This window comes from Rhinichthys klamathensis, unplaced genomic scaffold, assembly GCF_029890125.1.
Source record: "Rhinichthys klamathensis goyatoka isolate OS25496 unplaced genomic scaffold, OSU_Roscu_1.1 h1tg000176l_1, whole genome shotgun sequence".
NCBI lineage: Eukaryota > Metazoa > Chordata > Actinopteri > Cypriniformes > Leuciscidae > Rhinichthys > Rhinichthys klamathensis.
Window position 1 is genome coordinate 10120618 of NW_026606705.1, and position 25951 is coordinate 10146568.

Sequence of the window (25951 nt, forward strand, 5' to 3'; positions counted from 1 at the left end):
TACCACATTTGTGTCATATCACCCAGCGGCAATGTTACTTGTAGTTTCTCTCCGACTCAGAAAAAATCAATCATCAAAAACAAAATCATACACTAGCAAGAAAGCAACATGAAAAATGTTTGCTTACTGTTCCAGAGTTGAGATATTTTTTCTTCTTGCCTTTCTTCTTAAGGTTTATGACCTGTGGAGAAAAAATGAATTGCTTAAGGGATAATGGGATTTGTATAAGACTATAAACGCTACATAATTTAGATGTATGGACTGTATTTATACGACAGCCCTTCTACACACAGTCCAAGTTAAATTAAAACTATATGTACACTGTAAAAAAAAAAAAACGAAAAAAAAAAGTTGCTGCCTTAAATTAAGTACAATCAACTTGGATGTTTAAGTCATTTAAACTTAAATTACATTAAACTGAATTAAAAATGATTTGAATCTTGTGTAACATAAAAAAGTTAACTTATTTTGATGAGTTAAAGCAATGTAAATGTTCCAATTGTTCCAATTCCAAATGTTGTCATAACTTATTTTGGTCATATAATTTTTTACAGTGTAGAAATTCATATATTCATTTGTCATTTGTAAAGTGATTTACATTTTTAGTTTTAAATGAATAAATTAATAATTGATTCCTTTATTTCCTTTACTTTGTTTTTCACCTTAAAACCTTTATCTTGTTATAAAGTGGAATTGGAACCAGAATTGTTAAATGCATTGTTTCATTCCAATCCTTACTGGTATATATATATATATATATATATATATATATATATATATATATATATATAAGTAAGTGTCACCATGAACATATTTGTGCATGCAAGAAAAGGAGAAAGGGAAAAATAAAGTAAAACAAGAGGCTAGAGAAATATGCGAGACCAACCAAACACAACAAAAGACTGAGATTATAGTGACAATTATGCACATATGGAAAAGCCTGAGCCACATATATAAAAATATAAAATAAAGTATCTCTTCCTCCCATGCTAAATGAGTTATGAACAAATGCAGTGCCTGTGGAATGAGAACATCTGCTAACATCTCAAGATCTGTGACTAAATTCTCACGTTGCTGAGTGTTTCTCTTAAATGACAATGTGAAATTACTCACTCTAATTGAGAAAACATTGATTTTTTTTATATCATCCCTTTATCAAACGACGGAATTTCTCTCAGATTTGTCATTTTGTTATTTAGATTTGATAGGAGCAGCAGTCTCAGGGAAAGATGCTTGACCAAATATTTCACTACTTTTCAGTACTTATTATTTTCAGTACTCATTTTTTGAATGGTGCATTTACTTTTAACTTAAACAATGACAACATTTATAAGTAATATGAATTATGACCCCAAAATCCTCATATCTGAAATTCACACATTTTCCTCATCATTTCAGATTTAAAAAGTCTTATGAAAACGTACTAAATTTTCAGAACTCAAAACTTCCTTCCCGGTCCAAAAGTATAATTTAATAAAAGCTGGTCCAAAATTCTGCTCTAAATAACAGTAAATTCACTTCAAATATACCAAATATCGTTATTGCGTGCATTGTTATTATTATTAAATGTCATTGTGCCCATAAAGAAGGTGGAAAATTATCATGACAAGCTCCTTCGCTAACATTATAAATGAACTGTGCTAAAATGATAAACAACACCTATAGTAAAAAATATCTATCTTTAGTTTGGGTTTGATGTTCTCGAGCCAAATGTCTTTCATATGCAAGTCTACTGTACATCTACTTAAGTGGAAAAATATGTTTCATGTCAAAATTGATTGTGTTGAAGGAACCAGCTACACTTCATGTAGTCATGTGTTTCTTTAAGATAGGTTTTCATTATGCATAAATATCTTAAAGTTATTTTCTGGTACCCACACACTGAGAACTGTAATGCGTGGAAGATTTGCAGAGAAAACAAATTACTTTCGCAAGTTGTCTGGAAGTTGTGATTTTCTCACTTATTCAGAAGTTGCAGCCTAAGTCGAATACTGTAAGTTATGTGGAAGAAATGTAATATCGGTATGTTATGTATTTTTCAGTAATTATAATAAGATAATTTGCAGGAGGATTGCATGTGGAGTCACGTGCTTCTCTGCTGATTTGATAGAACAAAGAACAGTTATTGATCTTATGAATGAATGGATGTATATGACCATTGTATACATGGCTGGAAATGTGTGACTATTATATGACTGTGACAGAACGGCCTATACGCTCAAGGGTATAATATGATGAACAAGTCTAGAAATGTCCCACGCATGGTTGAAAATATTTTCATTAGCCTAGAAAGATAACGTTCCGGGAGTCAAGACTATAACGGAGGAAGGATGCCCTCCCTTCACTGTCACTTTCTGCCCTTTCCTTGCAAGGGATTGGGACACGTGTGTCTCTTATTCAGTGATAGAATTTTGTTTGCCACCACAGATATATTTGTTATACTGTGAAGTTATGAAAAATACCGTGTTAATGAGCTTTGCAAATTATTAAAATGTATAAGATTACCTCATACACGTTAAATTGTGACTGGCCTCTTGACAGTTCTCTATAGCTTGTGCTGAATTCTCCAATGAAGTCATGGCTGTAAAACACACACATACACACACAGATTGGTCAGAGACATTGTTGGAGGACATTACATTCGTTTCATAATGAGCTTTACATTTTAAAAAATGTAGCTCTGATAAGTTACTGAAATTTCACAGTACCCAGCCTTTTATCATGCTATGAATGAAAAGATTCATTATTTTAGATCAAAGCACTTGATACAAAAAAAAAAACCCTATCAAATATGATCATATATATGAATGTATGTGATGGACCAACCCGATCTCACAGCACTTCGTACGTATTTTACAAGGTGGCTAATTCGTACGGAATCATACGTTTTTATTTATTTTTTGCTAAATCGTACATATTTTACGAGTTGCCCAATTCGTATGAATTCATACGAATGACCAACCCCTGACCCCGCCCCTAAACATACCCATCACTGGGGTTTAGACAAATCGTACGAATTCGTACGACTGAGGTCGTTCGAATTCGTACGAATTAGCCACCTCGTACTCACTCGTACGAATCGGTCGTGAGATAGCGTTGGACGGACTGATCAGGTTTTATTTGGGTTCCGAAAAAAGTACAAAAACATACAAACGTGCTTACAAATCCCAGCCAATAATGTATCTAAATAAGAGTCTAATATGTATATTTACAGTATATGCAGTTATGGTTTATGTACTGAAAAATACATAATCAGAATACTTTGGAGCCCCTAAGGGGAAATGGTTATGGAAAAATTAGGAGGAACAAGTATATTTCAAAGCTTTTGTGCTTGTTTGCACATACTGGTGTTTCCTTCATGAATTGAGTTCTGAAACATTTTAAACACAAAAGTGTGTGTTTTGGGCTTATGCATATCTATAGGACATCTTTTTGCGCATATTTTGACCATGAATTTTTTTTTTAATTAAGTATTTGACTTTTTTAGTTTAAAAACACTAATGTACTCAAAAAAAAAATGTACTGTTCAATTTGATCATTTGTTTCATGCTCAATTCCTGTATCCCACCGAGAAGACTTTAGCTATCTGTACCCTATAATTAATGGATGTATGCAGTGAGTGTCAGATGAGTATTTTAAGCTTCATGTGACAGTTTACAGTTCATTACCTGCCATCACGATCCCAGTCATACACCTCAACCTTGATCGCTCTGTGAAAGAGACAGAGAGAGAGAGAGAATTGGTCCATATTAAACATAAACTGTAGTGTTGAGATTTATGAAATATGATTCCATCCATGATTAGAGACTTAAATTATTCCATGCCACAATAATTCACATAATCAAATATATGTATATAGCATGTGTGTGCATGATGGAAAGGTCTACTGATATATGATATAGTTTTGATTGAGCTTGTAAACAATAAGTCATGTTATTTGCTGTTCAGGCTTATTGACTTTTTTTTTTTACTGCTTGTTTGAACACATTTTTGTTGTTGTTGTTCGTTTACATTTTATTGTCTGCCAGATTAAATTGGAATACTGTATTATGTATCATTCGTTTAATAAATTCCAAAGCACAAATGCTGCATCCAAAAGTGTAACCCTATAGTAATAGTGATCCTTGCATTGGAAAGCCTTTTTAATCAACTATTCTAAAGTAATATTGTTCATTAGCCTAAAGTTGTGTTGATGTCATGTTGGAATTATCATAGATGACAACTCTGAGATTCTACAGAGTTGTTCATGTCGTTGGACTCAGAAATGATTTGTTTCCATGGTAATTCTTATGATAACCACACAAAAAAAAAATGTGTAGAGCTTTATTGTTGACGACAGATAAATACTTTATTCACTGCGCTAATTAACCTCTTTATTCTTTTTCAAAAACTTGAAGAACAAAGTAAGAACATCAGGTATCATTGACTATAATAAAACCACAAGAACTTCCTTCAAATGTTCAATTTGAATCATTTAAAAAATGCAATTTCCTTGAAGAAACTAATAATTAGCGTGAATTTTATCATTCCGATATGACTAAAATCAGACATACTGTGCTGTCTGTGAAGGCTGTTTTTGAAGTGGTTATATAGAATTATATATACATTTAGAAAATGTTTTAAACATGGCCCATCCAATCAGATTTTAGAGCCAGAACTATCCATTTTATAATTGGACTTATTACTAAAATATCTCTAAAAATCAGCTTACTCTTCCTTCCATGGCACTTTCTTTTCGCATAACAGGGTTAGAGGGTCGGATTAGTGAGTTTTGACAGAAAAATAATTACGACTTCTGCTGTCCGTGGCGTGACAGGCGAGTGATGAGTTTGCACAGTTCAAACAGAACAGCTCTGTCAATTACACAGAGCTTTAACGCAACACATGCTAACAACAACCCAATCCCCACAGCATCCCTTAGCACCCATTCTCAGTGTTATCATCAGCGAGACACTCCGTGCTTCTTTATTAGAGCGTCTGCACAGGCTTATCTCGTGTCCCAGACTCCTACGGATGCCCAGTGCTCTTCCTCTATGTCTGTCCGTCTCTCTCTTTCGTTTCCCACATGTTCAATCGGAGATAAAGCCGAGGCATTGTGTGGGAGAGTGCGTTAAGGTACAGATTGATACTCATCAGTGAGTGCCGCTGCCGTGAGGAAGCTTCCCGTTTTATCGCCACACAGCAAGAGCCCCGTTTGAGCTGCTCATGATGGAGGCTTCCAGGATACAGTGTTGTATCTTTCTCTGTTGGGTCTGTCTGACTATCTTATGTCTCTTAAAGTCCCCCTGTAGTCAATCATTGTATCCCTTAAAACTCATCTTTGATGACCAAAATGACATATTTGAACCTTTTTCCTTGAAAAAGAAAATGTCCTCATGCCTTAAAATACACCATATTGCCAAAAATATTGGGACACCCCTCCAAATCATTGAATTCAGGTGTTCCAATCACTTCCATGGCCACGGTTGTATAAAATCAAGCCCCTAGGCACACAGACTGCTTCTACAAACATTTGTGAAAGAATGGGTCGCTCTCAGGAGCTCAGTGAATTCAAGCGTGGTACAAAGCGCCGGATGCAGTGGTGTAAAGCACGCCGCCACTCTAGAGCAATGGAGACGTGTTCTCTAATGTGACGAATCACGCTTCACTGTCTGGCAATCCGATGGACGAGTCTGAGTTTGGCGGTTGCCAGGAGAACGGTACTTGCCTGACTGCATTGTGCCAAGTGTAAAGTTTGGTGGAGGGGGGATCATGGTTGGGGGTTGTTTTTCAGGGGTTGGGCTTGGCCCCTTAGTTCCAGTGGAAGGAACTCTTAATGCTTCAGTATACCAAGACATTTTGGACAGTTTCAGGCTCCCAACTTTGTGGGAAGAGTTTGGGGTGTTCCCTTCCTGTTCCAACATGACTGCGCACCAGTGCACAAATCAAGGTCCATAAAGACATGGATGAGCGAGTTTGGTGTGGAGGAACTTGACTGTCCTGCACAGAGTCCTGACCTCAACCCGATAGAACGGCGAGCCAGGCCTTCTTGTCCAACATCAGTGCCTGACCTCACAAATGCTCTTCTAGAAGAATGGTCAAAAATTCCCATAAACACACTCCTAAATCTCATGGAAAGCCTTCCCAGAAGAGTTGAAGCTGTTATAGCCAGTAGCACCTCATTGCAGTACACGAGATCCAGGGGGCGGAGTTGGACCCAGATCTAAGGGGGTGGAGATGGGTAGGATTAGGGGTGGGGTCAGGGATCAGGGGGTGGAGATGGGTAGGATTAGGGGTGGTGTTAGGGATAAGGGGGTGGAGATGGGTAGGATTAGGGGTGGGGTTAGGGATCAGAGGGTGGAGATGGGTAGGTTTAGGGGTCGGGTTAGGGATCAGGGGGTGGAGATGGGTAGAATTAGGGGTGAGGTTAGGGATCAGGGGGTGGAGATGGGTAGGTTTAGGGGTGGGGTTAGGGATCAGGGGGTGTAGATGGGTAGGTTTAGGGGTGGGGTTAGGGATCAGGGGGTGGAGATGGGTAGGATTAGGGGTGGGGTTAGGGATCAGGGGGTGGAGATGGGTAGGTTTAGGGGTGGGGTTAGAAATCAGGGGGTGTAGATGGGTAGGATTAGGGGTGGGGTTAGGGATCAGGGGGTGGAGATGGGTAGGATTAGGGGTGGGGTTAGGGATCAGGGGGTGGAGATGGGTAGGTTTAGGGGTGGGGTTAGGGATCAGGGGGCGGAGATGGGTAGGTTTAGGGCTGGGGTTAGGGATCAGGGGGCAGAGATGGGTAGGTTTAGGTATATGTAAGGTGGGAGGAGTTGGATCTGGATCTAACTCCTCGCCCTGGATTTCGTGTTCTGCAGTGAGGGCCATCTCGTTGTAGCTGCAAAGGGTGGGCCAACTCCATATTAAACCCTACAGATTAAGAATAGGATGTCATTAAAGTTTATGTGCATGTAAAGGTAGACGTCCCAAAACGTCTGGCAATATAGTGTAGCTTGAATGTAACTCTACACATATCAATGCATTAGACTGATATTGAAATAAATAAATGATATTAACTCAGTAATCCAATACTCAGTAAACACCATACTAATAATGCATACTATGTACAGAAACTGAGTTTGATAATATCATTTATTTCTTTTAATATCAGTCTAATGCATTAAGCTATGTTAGCGTTTCAGAACATCTCAGAGTTTGACACTAGTATTGTTTCATGTCTAATGTATTAATAATGCCATCAGAATGCAACCAAGGCATTGCATATCAATACGATGGCTATACGTAATTGTAAATAATTCAAAATAAATGCCATGATCACTAGATTTTATACAGGTGTTACTATAATGATTTTGTAAATGGTGATCAGCAACCAAATATTAATAATAATGTGAAAGTTACTGCCTTTTGCCTTGGTGTGACTTCTCACTTTTTGTAGCCAATACAAAGGCAGAGTACAGTAAAATAGGCGTTAAAAGTCAAGTTTGAGCTCAAGAATTTTTTATGTAGATAATTTTCATTACTAAAACTTCTTATTGCCAGATTCCCAGTGTCCTACCTATAATACATTTATTTATAGACAACTAAAAATCTTTAAAGTCATTTTTCTCAGTTCCACACTAGCATTTTGCCTTTGTAGGGCAGAGTAGACCTATTACAACAGACTGGTCCATCTGACCCAATCAAAGCAGAGTAGGCTCTCGGAAAGGCAGAGTTTAGAGAGACCGAATAATTTATCGAACTGTTTAGACACTGTGAGAAAAGAGGTGATATTGCAATGTGTTTGTTTGACTTTGGATGATGGGCTGCATTTAAAACTATTGTAGGATGCCTCCAAAAACTACATTTAAAGGGGCATAAAAGGGGCATTTTTTAAATTGGTGACAACAACATTTGGTCCAGCTGTATGCTGTTTACAGGTATCAAATAAATATAATATGAATATGGATTTTAGAATTGAATTGATGCATGATGAGTTGATCAGTTGTATTTTAAATGTTGTTCAAATGTGAGGAGATCAAACCTAAAAATACCTTAACGCAGTACAAAACACTCCATACCTGTCAAAATCGCCATTGCACAGGGCTCTGACGGGGATTTTAAAGGCTTGCCACACAGGGTTCAGCGTGTTCTTCACCACCTCTGTCTTATGACAAATAGTAAATCTGTAAGATAAAAGAAAATATTACAGTAATGCAACTGTCATCAACTTAATGATTGAGTTTGGAGTCAAAAGTTAACGCATATGAGTAACTTAATCTGTTGATTGTGACCAAATTATGTTCTAAAATGTTTCAATTAACTGTCTACTCTTGTTTGAAGACATAATGTATCTCAAATGCACGTTTAACACTGCAGAATATCATGTTTGACTAAGCTGAAATCACACTTTATTTGGCAGACCTCACTGTGAAGCTGTCTGTGCAAACATATTGAAAACTGTCCAAAAAAGTGATTATTGTTGAGAATTTGTATTGGTTTTATTGCTAAGCATCAACAGGGCTGTTTCAGAAACTGAACAAATATTGGACATATTCGGTTTGACTTTCTGAGACTGGCCCTTGAGCTACACCTCCCTCAAAACCACAGGACTTGCTTTAAAAAACAGACTCTGTTCTCTGAAGGACAGAGACATGAATGGATTGCTCAGTTATGGGCTGAGTACACAGCTCAATACTGGCCTTCCCTTTCGTTGTCACTCCGAGTTCCGTCGGATGACGACGAATGGGGGTTTCGCTTAGAAGCCAATCAACTTCAAGAACTTCAAAACGAGCCAATGGCCAAGAAATGCCATGGGTCTGCGGAATTTGCATAGCGTAACTCCGCCTCACCTCGTGAGTATATAAGGAGAACGCTGGCAGCAAACCGGCATGTTTTCGCTTTGGAGCCAAGTTAATCCTTCGTTCCACAGCCATCTCTGTACTGTCAGTTCTTCAGACGAGCGAGATTCTCTGGTGTTGGTGTGACGGCGATCTCCGGCGAGGACGCGCTTCCTGCTTTTCTGTCCGTGATTCGACAGCGAGTGTGTTTCTCCCCGGGCGCTTCAACACAGTCAGAGTTTCTTTTCTCACAAAAGAGCTTGCACGCGGCACGTCTTTTTAAAGATGCCTCGCCCGTGCACTTCTGGTTGCGGTAGACTCGTTGATGACTCTGATGGGCACGAGTGGTGCATAGTGTGTTTGGGCATTAATCACGCTAGAGCAGCACTCGTGGATGACTCATGTTCTCTCTGTGGGAACATGACCATCGCAGCATTACGATCAAGACTCGGTGATCTCGCAAGAGTGAGGGTCCCCTCATCCACACCCCGATCTACTGACTCTAGAAATAGAGCTAGTACTTCGGCTGGTGGCCAGGGTGATCTGAGGATGACGGTTTGGAACAAAGCGCCGACTATCAGTCCGTGCCCAGCCGCATCCTCTCCAGTGCTGCAACCCGTGAGTGTTCGGGGGATTCCGGCGGGATCATCTTCGGGTGTCCCGCAGGTTTCCTTTGACGCTCCAGAGGATGACGCGATGTCTATCGCAGTATCACAAGGTGGGTCTGAGTCTTCTGGAAGTGAAGACTCATCACAGCTGCCACCTTCGGGTGTGAATACAGTTGTGCTAGAGTCTGATCCAGAGATGACGGCCATGCTGTCTCGAGCCGCCGCGAGCATCGGGTTAGAGTGGAACCCTCCGCCCTGCCCCGAGCGCTCGCGGCTGGATGACTGGTATTTGGGTCAGGCTGCGGACCCCCGTCCGCGTCAGGCCCCGATACCTTTCTTCCCGGACGTGCATGATGAGATCTCGAAGTCCTGGAAGACTCCCATGTCTTCCCGTGACCGCTCGCTGATTTCATCCGCCTTTCCTCCCCTCGATGAGGCCGCTGCCCGTGGGTACACTGGGCTCCCCCCGGTTGAACGCTCTGTTGCGATGCAACTGTGTCCTCAGAGCGCTTCTTCTCGTGGTGAGCCTAAGCACCCATCCAAAGCCTGTATGTACTCGTCTGCGTTAGTGGCGAAGTCCTACAGAGCTGCGGGGCAGGCAGCCGCCTCTTTGCATGCCATGGCCATTCTGCAGGTCTACCAGGCCCAGATGCTCAGGGACATGCACGAGGGCAGGACAGACCCGGGGCTCTTCAATGAGCTGCGCGCCGCCACCGACCTTGCTCTCCGAGCGACGAAGGTGACCGCACGCTCCCTGGGTCTGGTGATGTCCACAGCCGTGGTCCAGGAGAGACACCTCTGGCTTAATCTTGCTGATGTGGAGGATGCCGAGCGGTCCCGGCTGCTCGACACCCCCATATCGCAAGATGGCCTTTTCGGCGGTGCAGTCGAGGATTTTGCCCAACAGTTCTCGACTGCCCAGAAACAGACTGAGGCTATTAAGCACATTCTGCCCCGACGGCCCGCTGCTGCCTCCACTCAGCCGACCGGGCAGAATACTCAGTCTGTTTCCCGCCGAGGGCGCCCTCCTACGGCTCCCACCCCTCCCGCCCGGCCCAAGCAGCAGCCTTCACCCGGGCCCGGTCGCGGAGGAGGCCGTAGGAAGGCGCCCCAGCCCTCTCCAGTCCCGCCCCCCGCTAAATGCCGGGTCAAGCGGCGCTCCTGAGACGGGCTGCTCAGGGATGATGTACACTTCTCAGGAGGTGGTAGCAGGACCACTCCTTCCCCCGGTGGAGGGCCGGGGGAGAATCTTGAGAGAAGTGACACATTCATCTCTGAGCACACAGAGTTCTCGGACGACACGGTGCGCCGCCCCCGGGCCGTGCACCCCTCGTCCTCCTCTGTCCCAGAGCCGGATGACAGTGCGCGCCGTCCACGGACCGTACCACTCTCATCCTCCTCTGTCGCCAGACCCCTGGCAGAGCAGACCCCCGTGGAACGTTCGTCCTTCCCTGGTCTGCTCTGTCAGGACGCGGTCTATGACTGTACCCCCACACCGGGCCGCTATGCCGTCCACGTCTGGGTCAGTCATACCGCCTCGCTGCCCCACCGACGGGAAGTCTGTGGTTCGCATGACCCCGCTGGTTCAGTCCTTGGGAGCTTGGCTAGAGCTTCCCAACCTGTCCCGCTGGGTCGCACGAACGATCAGGCTCGGCTACGCGATTCAGTTCGCGCGGTCTCCTCCCCGCTTCAGGGGAGTCCGCTCCACTATGGTCGGTGGCAATGCCCCTATCATGAGAGCGGAGGTTGCTACCCTGCTGGCGAAGGGTGCGATCGAGACTGTCCCTCCAGCCGAAATGAGGTCCGGGTTTTACAGCCCCTACTTCATTGTCCCGAAGAAAACCGGTGGGTTACGGCCAATCCTGGACCTGCGCGTATTGAACCGCTCCCTTCACAGGCTGCCGTTCAAGATGCTCACCGCCAAACGCGTTTTCGAATGTGTGCGGCACCAGGATTGGTTTGCAGCGATCGACCTGAAGGACGCCTACTTTCATGTCTCCATTCTCCCTCGACACAGACCGTTCCTACGGTTTGCTTTCGAGGGACAGGCATATCAGTACGCAGTTCTCCCATTCGGGCTAGCCCTGTCTCCTCGCGTCTTCACGAAGGTCGTCGAGGCAGCCCTTGTTCCCCTCCGGGAACACGGGGTTCGCATTCTGAACTATCTCGACGACTGGCTGATTCTAGCTCACTCTCGAGATCAGCTTTGCGAACACAGGGATTTGGTACTCCGCCATGTAGCCCGTTTGGGCCTTCGGGTCAACTGGGAGAAGAGCAAACTTTGCCCCGCGCAGAGGATCTCTTTTCTCGGTATGGAGATCGACTCGGTCGCCATGTCCGCGCAGCTTACGAGCGAGCGCGCGCAGTCACTGCTGACTTGCCTGAGACAGTTCGAGGGCAAGAGTGCGGTTCCACTGAAACTTTTTCAGAGGCTCCTGGGGCATATGGCATCTGCAGCCGCGGCAACGCCGCTCGGATTGCTTCATATGAGACCGCTTCAGCTTTGGCTTCGCGACCGAGTCCCGAGGTGGGCATGGCAACACGGCACGCTCCGAGTACCAGTTACTCCGACCTGCCGTCAGACCTTCACCCCGTGGGGGAACCTCAGCTTTCTACGGGCAGGAGTGCCTCTGGAACGAGCTTCTCGGCATGTTGTCGTAACGACAGATGCCTCCACCACGGGCTGGGGTGCCATGTGCAATGGATGTGCTGCCGCGGGCTCCTGGATAGGACCCCACCGCTTATGGCACATCAATTGCCTCGAGTTGCTGGCTGTACAGCTCGCCCTGCGCCGCTTCCGAGCCGTGCTCTCGAGCCAGCATGTACTAGTCCGATCAGACAATACCGCGACTGTAGCGTACATCAACCGTCAAGGTGGTCTGCGCTCTCGCCGTATGTCGCAACTCGCCCGCCACCTCCTATTTTGGAGTCAGAAGCATCTGAGGTCGCTTCGTGCCATCTATATTCCAGGAGCTCTGAACTGTGCAGCCGACGAGCTCTCACGGTTTCAGCCCCTCCCGGGAGATTGGCGACTCCATCCCCAGTCGGTTCAGCTGATTTGGGACCAGTTCGGGGACGCACAGATAGATCTGTTTGCCTCTCACGACTCGACCCATTGCGCCCAGTATTATTCCCTGACCGAGGGCACGCTCGGCACGGATGCTCTGGCGCACAGCTGGCCGCGGGGCCGCAAATATGCGTTTCCCCCAGTGAGCCTTCTTGCGCAACTCCTGCGCAAGGTCAGGGAGGACGAGGAGCAGGTCACTCTGGTCGCGCCGTACTGGCCCACCCGGACCTGGTTCTCCGAACTTGTACTCCTCGCGATGGCACCCTCGTCCCGATCTTTGGAACCTCCACGTATGGCTCCTGGACGGGACGAGGCAGGTTTGAGTACCCTGCCACCAGCGGTGGCGGCTACCATCACTTCCGCTAGAGCGTCGTCCACGAGACACCTCTATGCGTTGAAGTGGAACCTCTTCGTCAACTGGTGCTCTTCTCACCGAGAAGACCCCCGGAGATGTTCGATCAACGTCGTGCTTTCCTTCCTTCAAGAGGGGTTGGAGCGAAGGCTGTCTCCCTCCACCCTCAAGGTCTATGTCGCCGCTATTGCCGCACAGCATGATCTTATAGAAGGTAAGTCGGTGGGGAAGCATGACCTGATCGTCAGGTTCCTGAGAGGAGCGAGGAGACTGAATCCTCCTCGCCCTCCTCTCGTTCCCTCTTGGGACCTCGCAGTGGTCTTATCCGCCCTGCGTAGTGCTCCCTTTGAGCCTTTACAGTCAGTCGAGCTTAACTTCCTGTCAATGAAGACGGCGCTTCTGACTGCATTGGCCTCCATCAAGAGGGTAGGGGACCTGCACGCATTCTCCGTTGACGAAGCGTGCCTGGAATTCGGGCCGGCTTACTCTCACGTGATCCTGAGACCCCGGCCTGGATATGTGCCCAAGGTTCCTACCACTCCCTTCCGGGACCAGGTGGTGAACCTGCAAGCGCTGCCCCCGGAGGAGGCAGACCCAGCCTTGGCACTGCTCTGTCCAGTACGTGCTCTCCGCATCTATGTAGACAGAACGCAGTGTTTCAGGACCTCAGACCAGCTCTTTGTCTGCTATGGTGGGAAGCTGAAGGGAAAGGCTCTCTCCAAGCAAAGGTTGTCTCACTGGATAGTGGACGCCATTGCTTTGGCATACCAGCAGCAAGGTCGACCGTGCCCCCTTGGTGTGACTGCCCACTCCACCCGGAGTGTGGCATCCTCTTGGGCTCTAGCGCATGGCGCCTCGCTAACAGACATCTGCAGAGCTGCAGGCTGGGCGACACCTAACACATTCGCCAGATTCTACAATCTCCGAGTGGAGCCAGTGTCCTCTCATGTACTCGCTTCAACCAGCTAGTACCGGACCCGCTCAGGTGTCTTCGCTTGCTCGCCACTCCACTCCACGGACTGGATACGTGCGATATTCTCCTCAGGTGAGCTTCTCCGAAAGCCCTGAGTTCCTCCAGCACTCCTGACGTCGGCGCCAGTGTCTCTTGCCTGCGCGTCGGCTAGGTGCCTCCCGTGTGCATGGTACCTCCCGGAGCTACCCCCACATGTGTATTCCCACTGTAAGCCTCTCTGAGCATGTGTCTTTCCCTTGGCAAGCCACCTTGCCACCCCTGGGGTTGAAATATTCCACCTGCGGCTGGATACCCCAGTGATTCCCCATATGCATCCCTCGGGTCATATGTGTATTTCTAAGTCCCCCCCTCTGGGTTGGCAGTAATTGCATACTTCCCTAAGACCTGGGATATGCTCCCCAGTGTACCTTGGTATTCCTGTGTTAAATAGGAGTCCTTCGTCCGTGCTAGTCTCACGACAGGGATCTCAGATTTACGCAGGGCACTGGAAGACAGCCGAGAAGTGGCGTGATTAGACTGGTATCCCCATTCGTCGTCATCCGACGGAACTCGGAGTGACAACGAAAGGGAACGTCTCGGTTACGGATGTAACCCTCGTTCCCTGAGTAGGGAACGGAGACGTTCCGTCTTCCTGCCACTTCCGCTGTACCGCGGGGATCGCCTGAACTCAGGTTGGCTCCTCAGCGAAGAAACATGCCGGTTTGCTGCCAGCGTTCTCCTTATATACTCACGAGGTGAGGCGGAGTTACGCTATGCAAATTCCGCAGACCCATGGCATTTCTTGGCCATTGGCTCGTTTTGAAGTTCTTGAAGTTGATTGGCTTCTAAGCGAAACCCCCATTCGTCGTCATCCGACGGAACGTCTCCGTTCCCTACTCAGGGAACGAGGGTTACATCCGTAACCGAGACGTTTTTCCTATACACACATTTATTTTTCCTTTATTACACACACACACACACACACACACACACACACACACACACACACAGTTTACCCCTTGTTCTCATGCTTCAGGAGGTAAAAGGCTCTTTTTGAAGTGTGTTGAAGAGTTTTAGAGGCCGTTTACACGACACCGTTTTCAACTAAAAACTGAAAACTTTTTAATGTATTGTGGCAGTTCATTTACACGACAACAGTGTTGTCGGGGTCTGGAAATGCAAACTTTTGAAAACGGGTTTCAAAGTGCAGGTCTCCATATAAACTATACAAAATGTGAATTTGTGAAAACGGTAATGTCATGCACATGCCTATTACGCATTCAGCCTACATGCGCGTAGTGTTTCTTTACAAAGTGGCATCGCCAACTACTGGCATGGCATGAATAATTTTTTCCTGTGGTCTCAGGCTGGTACCGAGAAGTAATGATCCATCATTACAAAGAACCGCAGCTTTTTGTAAATTAATATGTAACTCTAAAATCTATAGGCACATACACACACAAAATGGTTGTGTTACTCCTCGTCTTGTCAGAGTTTGATAATTTACGGTAGTAAAAACCACATTGTACTCAGACTAAAGTCATCATTAGCCATTAGACAACATTAGCTTTTAGCGAACCGCCTTCCTGTCTACTGTCTGCCAAATGTAACTGTAATTGAACCTCAGTAACTGATCTGAAACATTCACTCACTCATGTTAAACTGTTTTGGTTACCACTAATCTCCATTGTATGGACATTTCATATAATATCTTCTTATATGTCCAACAGAAGGGTGAACAATCCTTTTTTAAGTGCATGAGAGACTTTACTCGATTACAATAGAATTGGATGTTAGCATGTTGCTAAGCTAACAACATGAGTGAGAAGATAAAGAATCCCTTAAGAACTTAGTTAGCTCAGTAAATTTATATATTACTATGTGTGAACCAAACTGAAAAGTAGCTTCAAAACACAGCAGTAAAAAATATTGTAGCTGATCTACACAAACAAAAGCACAGGTATTCTGAAATTTAACAGAAAAGCTGAATGACCCCTTTGTCTCTGAGTGAAGGAATCTATTCAAGTACAGAATCAGCCAGATAAGAAGTGATTGTTCCATTCAGAGGTGGGTAGTAACGAAGTACATTTACTTCGTTACATTTACTTGAGTATTTTTTTGGAAATTTTTTACTTTTAAGAGTAGATTTAATTGTGGGTACTTTTACTTTAACTCGAGTACATTTCTAATGAAAAAACGGTACTTTTACTTCGTTACGTTGGGCGACGTTCCTCTCGTTACTTTATTTTAATGCAATGTTGTTAAAAGCGTAGTTTATTCTAAGCGCGCGCTCTCTCTTTTTTCTGGGCATGAGCGATGCTCAATTCACAAATGAATCACTCTTTTGAGTCGATTCTGTTCAAAGACTTCATCAAACAAGTTGGGCAGATCTGTCTAAATCGGTTCGCGAATCAGTTTGAATGATCTGTTCAGTTTCCTGCACGCACTGAATCATCTCGGAGTCGTAACAGGAAGATTACATCAACATCAAGATTACATCAAGAACGTATGAAGTGGCGGTAGTCTACAGTACAGTCTAGAAAGTAAATCTGCAAATGCATCATATTTTTTTGCCAGCGATGAAGATCTTTATTAGTTGAACATCTTCGTATGTTACTTCGTAAGCTGTCTGTGAATGAATTATTCCACACGACGATACATTCGATTTCATTTCATTCAGGTAATACATTTTACAACCAAACAGATTATTACGCCATATAGCACTACTACAAAGTATGACATTACCCTTTTCTTGGACATATACATTAATTTATACATTAAATAAGCTATCGTCCAGTTTATGAATGTGTGTACACACACAATGTGTGTATTGCGCAGTGACGTGCGAACTCGACTTGAAAACGAATGCCTTTGCCTGCCTTATTAGACACAGTTAACCAGTTTAAAGATGCTTTCACAAATATAGCCTACATTTAAATACATTTTGGAGAACAGACAGAAGAAGATCCGTGCATTTGATCGTTGGTTGTGTTTGGCATGACATGACTGCGGGCACATGTGGAGAGTTTTAACACTTTCTAATCTGTGTCAATGGTCCCCCCCCCTTTACATATGAATGCAAAACTCCATAGAGTCACTTTATTCCGACATTGTCTAATAATCCAAATGTAGTTGTATAAGTTATTATACTATTATACAAACCAAAGGACAGGCAATGGTTTTCGGGCTATAGATATAATATACAGATATACAGAAATAATGTTTGTCTCTTCTGTTTTTGTTGCAAAGATAGCTCATCTAATTATGATAATTTTAGTCATTAAAATAAAAAAAATATCTAAATAATGTCATGTTATATATATATATATATATAGGCTTATGTGATCCAAAGTAACTAGTAACTAACTACTTGAGTAGTTTTTTCATTGGATACTTTTTTACTCTTACTCAAGTAACTTTTAAGATTATTACTTTTACTTTTACTTTGAGTAAATATTTCTATAAGTACTTGTACTTTTACTTGAGTACAGTTTTTGGATACTCTACCCACCTCTGGTTCCATTTCAGGAGAACCCCTGCTGATCCAGGTGCAAAGGACTATGGGTATGAACCTAAAGGAATTCAATAGAAAGCCATTTCCCCAACACAGAGCCTGGAGATGAGATTAACGTTGTGGGCAGTGTGTGTAGCTGACAAGAATCCACTCATGTGTCTGTGTTACTCACGTTCCATCCTCATTGCTGCGGTAAAACACTAAGAAGGGGTCCGATTTGCCAAAGAAGTCCTTTTTGTCCAGCTTGTTGCCACAAAATTGCATCATCACAGACTCCTGCAGGGAGAAAAGCAGGTTATGAGGGCAATGGGAGTGTACATGTGGATTTAGAGCACTTAGCAGACCTAGGACAACAATATCAGTATAGATGATCTGAGTATGTGGCCATTTGTGGTTTCTAGACAGCTAGCATTACACAAATGCTAAATAGCTTGGCATGTTATATTTGCTTGACTACAATGCCCAGATGGCAAGGCTAAAAGGCCTAATCAGAAATCCATTTGACAAGCGTATCACATTCACTGTGTGAGATGCAATGCTCCAGCAGGGAATGGGATAAGGTCTATTGGTCCCTGTTGTGAAAGACAAATTCCGCTAGCATTGCGGAGGCCTTTATGTATTTATGTATGTGTGTGTGTGTTAGCACAGCTGGAGTTCTTGGCACATCATGTGCACTATTACTGAATCCTGTGTATTACAACTAAGATAAATACTTTGAATAGACTAAAACAGACATGCAGAGAAGATTTTGACATTAGTATGATGCATTAGCAAAAATGTAAACCATAAAATCAGCAATATTGCAAGAGACTTGGATCATAATTGATTTCGGTAGCCTACAGTTTGACATCAGCATGTTGCCAAGCTAGCAAGCAACGTGATGCTCTTCACACAATTTCATTATGAAAAATCAGGAGACTTGGATACTACTTGATTTCAACAGAGTTTAATGTTAGCATGTTGCTAAGCTAAAAACGTATCGCTCTACACATAAAATTTCATTCGAAAATCAACTATTTTTTTAATGCTTGTTTATACTTCTGTATTAAATGACAAATGAGTATATACTGGATGTTTTAGGTAGGCAACTACCAACTGGCAGTGAGTGATTTAGTGAGAGATTAGACCTGAATTCAAATGATCAATATTAGCTCTTACCCTGCAGTTGTTAAGCTCCTCAGCCTTCACAATAATTTTCCCACATTTCTTCCCTGGAATCCCCCTGCGCGTGACAAAACGAGAGTATTCAGGTCATAAATGTGTTGTAATACATCATTAAGCCAATTTTCAATTGATCATGTATCATTGTTATGCATCATATATACTAAGGTATTAAAATAGTACTCCTTGGTACATCATGGTATTACCTATACTATAAATGGTAAACGCATAGTAATAATAACAATAACACAATATTACCATGGAACCAAAAACATAACACAAATCAAAATAAAACCTTTAATTAGGTTACAAATAACCAAGCTTCATATTAATGTTCCATTCATTGTGAAAATATGGCAAAGAAAATCCCTCCCTCCTTAGAGTCACAATGTTTTCTCTGATGGATTCTTCTGCTGTTGGTAATATAATGAATTGACTCTTGCACAGACAACTCGGTGGATCAAGTTTTGATTAAGGTTTATTAACACTCTTATGTGTGCAGAGTTTAAGTGAGTGTAATTGGACTGTGGCTGTGCCATTGTGCTCTGGGCAAAACCAAGCTGTCATTTAGCAAAGTGGGTATTGCCTGAGTACTTTAGAACTATTAGTATTAGAACTGGACTTGATCTATGAGACTGTCAAGCCCCATAATTAACAAAAACATTATATTATATTATTACTTAAACCGTATGATAGATAGTATACAGTATTTAAAGTTGTTCAACTAAAACCTCTCCCTTCTGCTGTTTGAATATTGATTCACACAAAATTTCATTTAAATCTATAGTATAATAACAAGGAGAGAATTTTTATATTTAATGCGAACTTAACCCAGAAAACGAAAACTCTGTCATTTAAAACTCGTGTGACTTTCTTTGCAAAACGTGACTTTAAAGAATATCCTGGCTGCTCTTTTTCATCTAATTAAGTGACTTAGGATTGGGGCTGTCAAGCTTCTGAATGACCAAAAAGCACCATAAACCATCATATAAGTGGTCCAGCTTTGTGTCATAAACAGACCAACACTTAAGTCATTAATAACTTGAAAAAGCTCTAAAAAAATAAATAAAGTGTCATTCATGTAAATGGTCCTTGGTCACGGAATATGCAAGAATTAGAGGCGCCACTGGCCCCAAATGAGACTGATACAACATTTTTGTGGTACATACCTAGTCAAATTCTGTTTTCCAAACATTTCCAAGGGGACATTTTTAATGAATAATCATTAACTATCACACAAAGCTTTTGTATAGCTTCAGAAGATTGGAATATATTGGATATTCTTTGGTGCATTTATTGCACAGCTTTAGTCTCATTTCATTTACTCGCCTTACAGAATTGTAATTTTTAGGTAGGGTGAATTCAGGGTAAATTGGAACACATGCATTTTGACATTGAGATGACTGAGAGAAAAAAAATGCCCCAATTATCCTGAACATGTGAAGGAGATTTCTAGATAGCTGCCATCCTGACCCACTGTTAAGAGTTTTTAACACTTGAAATGGCATCTTTAATTCACCCATTGGACTACACATATAATCTGATTTACGTAAAGTAATTACAGACTTTCATATTTACCTTTACTGGTTATTTGTTACATTTAATGGTTTCCAATCTTTGGATAATATCTAGTATTAGATAAAGGGAACCCAAGATATTTTTGTATTATGAATATATTGATTAATAGTTCTTGTTAAATCTTTGTGCTGTTAACTTGATTAAATGTCAAACTTGAGAGTAAATGTCAACATTTCTAGTGCCAGTTAATCAAAAGTAACACAAGAAAAGACTTTAAAATTGTTACAAAAATGTTAACAATCTAAATGCCTTTTTAAAAACGTTCTATTCATCAAAGAATACACTCAAAAAAGCAGCTGAATCATATCTTCACTTATATCTAACTAACACTTCAACTTTAAGAGTGAGAATCGGCCCAAAATAACTACATTGCAGTTCATGAATTAGTTTAAGTTTAATTAGTTTATTAGTTATAGCTCAGTTGCAGGGTAACAAAAAAACTTTTTGAGTGATGAGAACATTTTAAAGAGGCAATCATCATGATGCAGCAAAACCGAACCATGCTTTGTATGCCATGAGGTGTAGAACAGCTGATAGACTGAAATACAGGCTTTTGCTCTACAGAACTGGAAAACATTACAGTGTGCATACGTTGGCCCGAATGGGAGACATGATGTGTGAGAAACCCTTTCTTCACCATGACAACCCCAACCTGTGTAACAGAGGGACCCAGCAGAGATATCTAATAAATATGACTAAGATGTCATCTCATACATATTTCATATTCAATTTAGATTTTTTTTTAGTGGAACATTATATTGAAATTGGTCATTGTTGAACAAAAAGATTTAAAAGCTAAGAATCTTGTACAGACTATGAATCATAACTGAAGATTTACTGATGCAGTTCAATTATATATTTCTACAAATCTATAATGCCTAAGTTTAGTATGCAAGGTTATTTCAATGGGGACCTTTTTGCTGTTTTGCTTTGTCAAAACAGAAATTTTAAAGAGTAAAATAAGCACATGGACATAAACACAAGATAAAGCATCTAAATAATAATGAATTAAAATGTTATTATAAATTTTATTATTATTCATACAGTATATGTTTTTTTTGTAATTGAGTACATTTTTGAAAGTTGAATCATCACATTTCAGCACTATTAATGATAATGCTAAATGATGTCCAGTGTAAACCAGAAAACATTTATAGTTTTGTACCTGGAAAGGCCTATAATGGAGCTGTGAGGGTATATAAGACAGGAAAAAGTGGGAAAACACTGAACTGTAAAAAAAATTATATGATCAATAAGTTGTGACAACATATGTTTTTAAATTGCTTTAACTCATCAAAATAGGTTTTTGGGGGAAAAAAGCTTTTTTTATGTTACACAAGATTCAACAAATTTTTAAGTCAGTTTAATATAATTTAAGTTGAAATTACTTAAATCCAAGCTGATTGAACTTAATTTAAGGCAGCAACTTTTTTTTACAGTGTGCTTTCCAACAAATCCTCTCTTCTATAAAACAAAAATAAATATTACATTAAAATGTAAGCATTTGTCCAAGGTTCTTCTTCAATATCTTGGTCTCTTTGTGATGAAATATGACAAGCAACATTGTTCTAATATTACGTTTTCGAACCTCGCTTTCTTGAATCAAACAGACAGAGAAATGCTTTCATACCTTGTTATTATTATATATATATATATATATATATATTTTTTTTTTTTACATTTAGTCCCTCCTGTAAGTCCCAATCAAGAGGCATGCATTTGCAATCAGCGTCTCGAGTTAGCAAGGTAATTAAGTACTGGCGACACAGCAGTGCAATGCCTGTTTTTTCTGTCTGTGCATGCGTGTGTAATTATCTCCCCTCGGTCGACAGAGACCTGAATGAAATAACAAGTATCATTCAAATCAAACCGTAAAGTGCTTCTTTTTTCTTACGGTTTAATTTTTATATATATAGAAATGCATTTAAGAAATGACTCTTGATTTATATTCTCAGAAAGGAAAGGGAGAGATAGTCAAACGGTCATTATTTGCAGTGCTTAAGTAATTAAGTAAAAGTAATTATTAAGTAAATAAACTTCATGCCTAATTGAAAAAATTAAGTTATGTGGAATTGTCGAGTTCAAATAACTTATTTTTTTCAATTACGCATGAAGTTTACTTAATAATTTTAAGCCAACGGGTTTCCTCACTTTTATTAAGTTAAGCAAACTTCATGCGTAATTGAAAAAAACAAGTTATTTGAACTCGACAATTCCACATAACTTAATTTTTTCAATTAGGCACAAAGTTTATTTACTTAATAATTTGAAGGCAACGGGTTTCCTCACTTTTTTAAGTTAAAGGGATAATTCACCCAAAAATGAAAATTAGCCCATGATTTACTCCCCCTCAAGTCATCCTAGGTGTATATGACATTCTTCTTTCAGACAAATACAATCAGAGTTATATTAAAAAAATTCCTGGATCTTCCAAGCTTTATAATGCCAGTGAATGGTTGTTTCTGTTTTGAAGTCCATAAAAGTGCATCTATCCATCATAAAAGTGCATCTATCCATCATAAAAGTGCTTCTATCCATCATAAAAGTGCATTTATCCATCATAACAGTGCATCTATCCATCATAAAAGTGCATTTATCCATCATAACAGTGCATCTATCCATCATAAAACTGCATCTATCCATCATAAAAGTGCTTCTATCCATCATAAAAGTGCATTTATCCATCATAAAAGTGCATCTATCCATCATAAAAGTGCTTCTATCCATCATAAAAGTGCATTTATCATCATAAAAGTGCATCTATCCATCATAAAAGTGCATCTATCCATCATAAAAGTGCATTTATCCATCATAACAGTGCATCTATCCATCATAAAAGTGCATCTATCCATCATAAAAGTGCTTCTATCCATCATAAAAATGCATTTATCCATCATAAAAGTGCATCTATCCATCATAAAAGTGCTTCTATCCATCATAAAAGTGCATTTATCCATCATAAAAGTGCATTTATCCATCATAAAAGTGCATCTATCCATCATAAAAGTGCATTTATCCATCATAAAAGTGCATCTATCCATCATAAAAGTGCTTCTATCCATCATAAAAGTGCATTTATCCATCATAACAGTGCATCTATCCATCATAAAAGTGCATTTATCCATCATAACAGTGCATCTATCCATCATAAAAGTGCATTTATCCATCATAACAGTGCATCTATCCATCATAAAAGTGCATCTATCCATCATGAAAGTGCATCTATCCATCATAAAAGTGCATCTATCCATCATAACAGTGCATCTATCCATCATGAAAGTGCATCTATCCATCATAAAAGTGCATCTATCCATTATAACAGTGCATCTATCCATCATAAAAGTGCATCTATCCATCATAAAAGTGCTTCTATCCATCATAAAAATGCATTTATCCATCATAAAAGTGCATCTATCCATCATAAAAGTGCTTCTATCCATCATAAAAGTGCATTTATCCATCATAAAAGTGCATTTATCCATCATAAAAGTGCATCTATCCATCATAAAAGTGCATCTATCCATCATAAAAGTGCTTCTATCCATCATAAAAGTCCATCTATCCATCATAAAAGTGCATCTATCCATCATAAAAGTGCATTTATCCATCATAAAAGTGCATCTATCCATCATAAAAGTGCATTTATCCATCATAACAGTGCATCTATCCATCATAAAAGTGCATTTATCCATCATAACAGTGCATCTATCCATCATAAAAGTGCATTTATCCATCATAACAGTGCATCTATCCATCATAAAAGTGCATCTATCCATCATGAAAGTGCATCTATCCATCATAAAAGTGCATCTATCCATCATAACAGTGCATCTATCCATCATGAAAGTGCATCTATCCATCATAAAAGTGCATCTATCCATTATAAAAGTGCATTTATCCATCATAAAAGTGCATCTATCCATCATAAAAGTGCTTCTATCCATCATAAAAGTGCATTTATCCATCATAAAAGTGCATCTATCCATCATAAAAGTGCTTCTATCCATCATAAAAGTGCATTTATCCATCATAAAAGTGCATCTATCCATCATAAAAGTGCTTCTATCCATCATAAAAGTGCATTTATCCATCATAAAAGTGCATCTATCCATCATAAAAGTGCATCTATCCATCATAAAAGTGCATTTATCCATCATAACAGTGCATCTATCCATCATAAAAGTGCATCTATCCATCATAAAAGTGCTTCTATCCATCATAAAAGTGCATTTATCCATCATAAAAGTGCATCTATCCATCATAAAAGTGCTTCTATCCATCATAAAAGTGCATTTATCCATCATAAAAGTGCATCTATCCATCATAAAAGTGCTTCTATCCATCATAAAAGTGCATCTATCCATCATAAAAGTGCATCTATCCATCATAAAAGTGCTTCTATCCATCATAAAAGTGCATTTATCCATCATAAAAGTGCATCTATCCATCATAAAAGTGCTTCTATCCATCATAAAAGTGCATTTATCATCATAAAAGTGCATCTATCCATCATAAAAGTGCTTCTATCCATCATAAAAGTGCATTTATCCATCATAAAAGTGCATCTATCCATCATAAAAGTGCATCTATCCATCATAAAAGTGCTTCTATCCATCATAAAAGTGCATTTATCCATCATAACAGTGCATCTATCCATCATAAAAGTGCATTTATCCATCATAACAGTGCATCTATCTATCCATCATAAAAGTGCATTTATCCATCATAACAGTGCATCTATCCATCATAAAAGTGCATCTATCCACCATGAAAGTGCATCTATCCATCATAAAAGTGCATCTATCCATCATAACAGTGCATCTATCCATCATGAAAGTGCATCTATCCATCATGAAAGTGCATCTATCCATCATAAAAGTGCATCTATCCATTATAAAAGTGCATCTATCCATCATACAAGTGCATCCATCCATCATGAAAGTGCATCTATCCATCATAAAAGTGCATCTATCCATAATAAAAATACACATCTATCCATCATGAAAGTGCACCTATCCATCATAAAAGTGCATCTATCCATCATAAAAGTGCTTCTATCCATCATAAAAGTGCATTTATCATCATAAAAGTGCATCTATCCATCATAAAAGTGCTTCTATCCATCATAAAAGTGCATTTATCCATCATAAAAGTGCATCTATCCATCATAAAAGTGCATCTATCCATCATAAAAGTGCTTCTATCCATCATAAAAGTGCATTTATCCATCATAACAGTGCATCTATCCATCATAAAAGTGCATTTATCCATCATAACAGTGCATCTATCTATCCATCATAAAAGTGCATTTATCCATCATAACAGTGCATCTATCCATCATAAAAGTGCATCTATCCACCATGAAAGTGCATCTATCCATCATAAAAGTGCATCTATCCATCATAACAGTGCATCTATCCATCATGAAAGTGCATCTATCCATCATGAAAGTGCATCTATCCATCATAAAAGTGCATCTATCCATTATAAAAGTGCATCTATCCATCATACAAGTGCATCCATCCATCATGAAAGTGCATCTATCCATCATAAAAGTGCATCTATCCATAATAAAAATACACATCTATCCATCATGAAAGTGCACCTATCCATCATAAAAGTGCATCTATCCATCATAAAAGTGCTTCTATCCATCATAAAAGTCCATCTATCCATCATAAAAGTGCATCTATCCATCATAAAAGTGCATCTATCCATCATAACAGTGCATCTATCCATCATGAAAGTGCATCTATCCATCATAAAAGTGCATCTATCCATTATAAAAGTGTTTCTATCCATCATAAAAGTGCATCTATCCATCATGAAAGTGCATCTATCCATCATAAAAGTGCATCTATCCATCATAACAGTGCATCTAGGCTATCCATCATGAAAGTGCATCTATCCATCATAAA

The 25951-nt window shown here is 40.7% G+C and overlaps 1 protein-coding gene across 2 annotated transcripts in view; it reads right to left on the reverse strand.

Annotated features, from left to right (window-relative positions):
- The window catches only part of LOC130092518 (copine-8), a 117453-nt gene that overhangs the window by 26415 nt on the left and 65087 nt on the right, over positions 1-25951 (reverse strand). For both annotated transcript variants that reach the window (XM_056260402.1, XM_056260403.1), the window contains 6 exons: positions 18453-18516; positions 17467-17570; positions 8043-8147; positions 3669-3710; positions 2506-2581; positions 128-181 (listed from right to left, as the gene is read on the reverse strand). In XM_056260402.1, coding sequence (XP_056116377.1) covers positions 128-181; positions 2506-2581; positions 3669-3710; positions 8043-8147; positions 17467-17570; positions 18453-18516 — 445 coding nt within the window. The remainder of the gene's footprint in view (positions 1-127; positions 182-2505; positions 2582-3668; positions 3711-8042; positions 8148-17466; positions 17571-18452; positions 18517-25951) is intronic.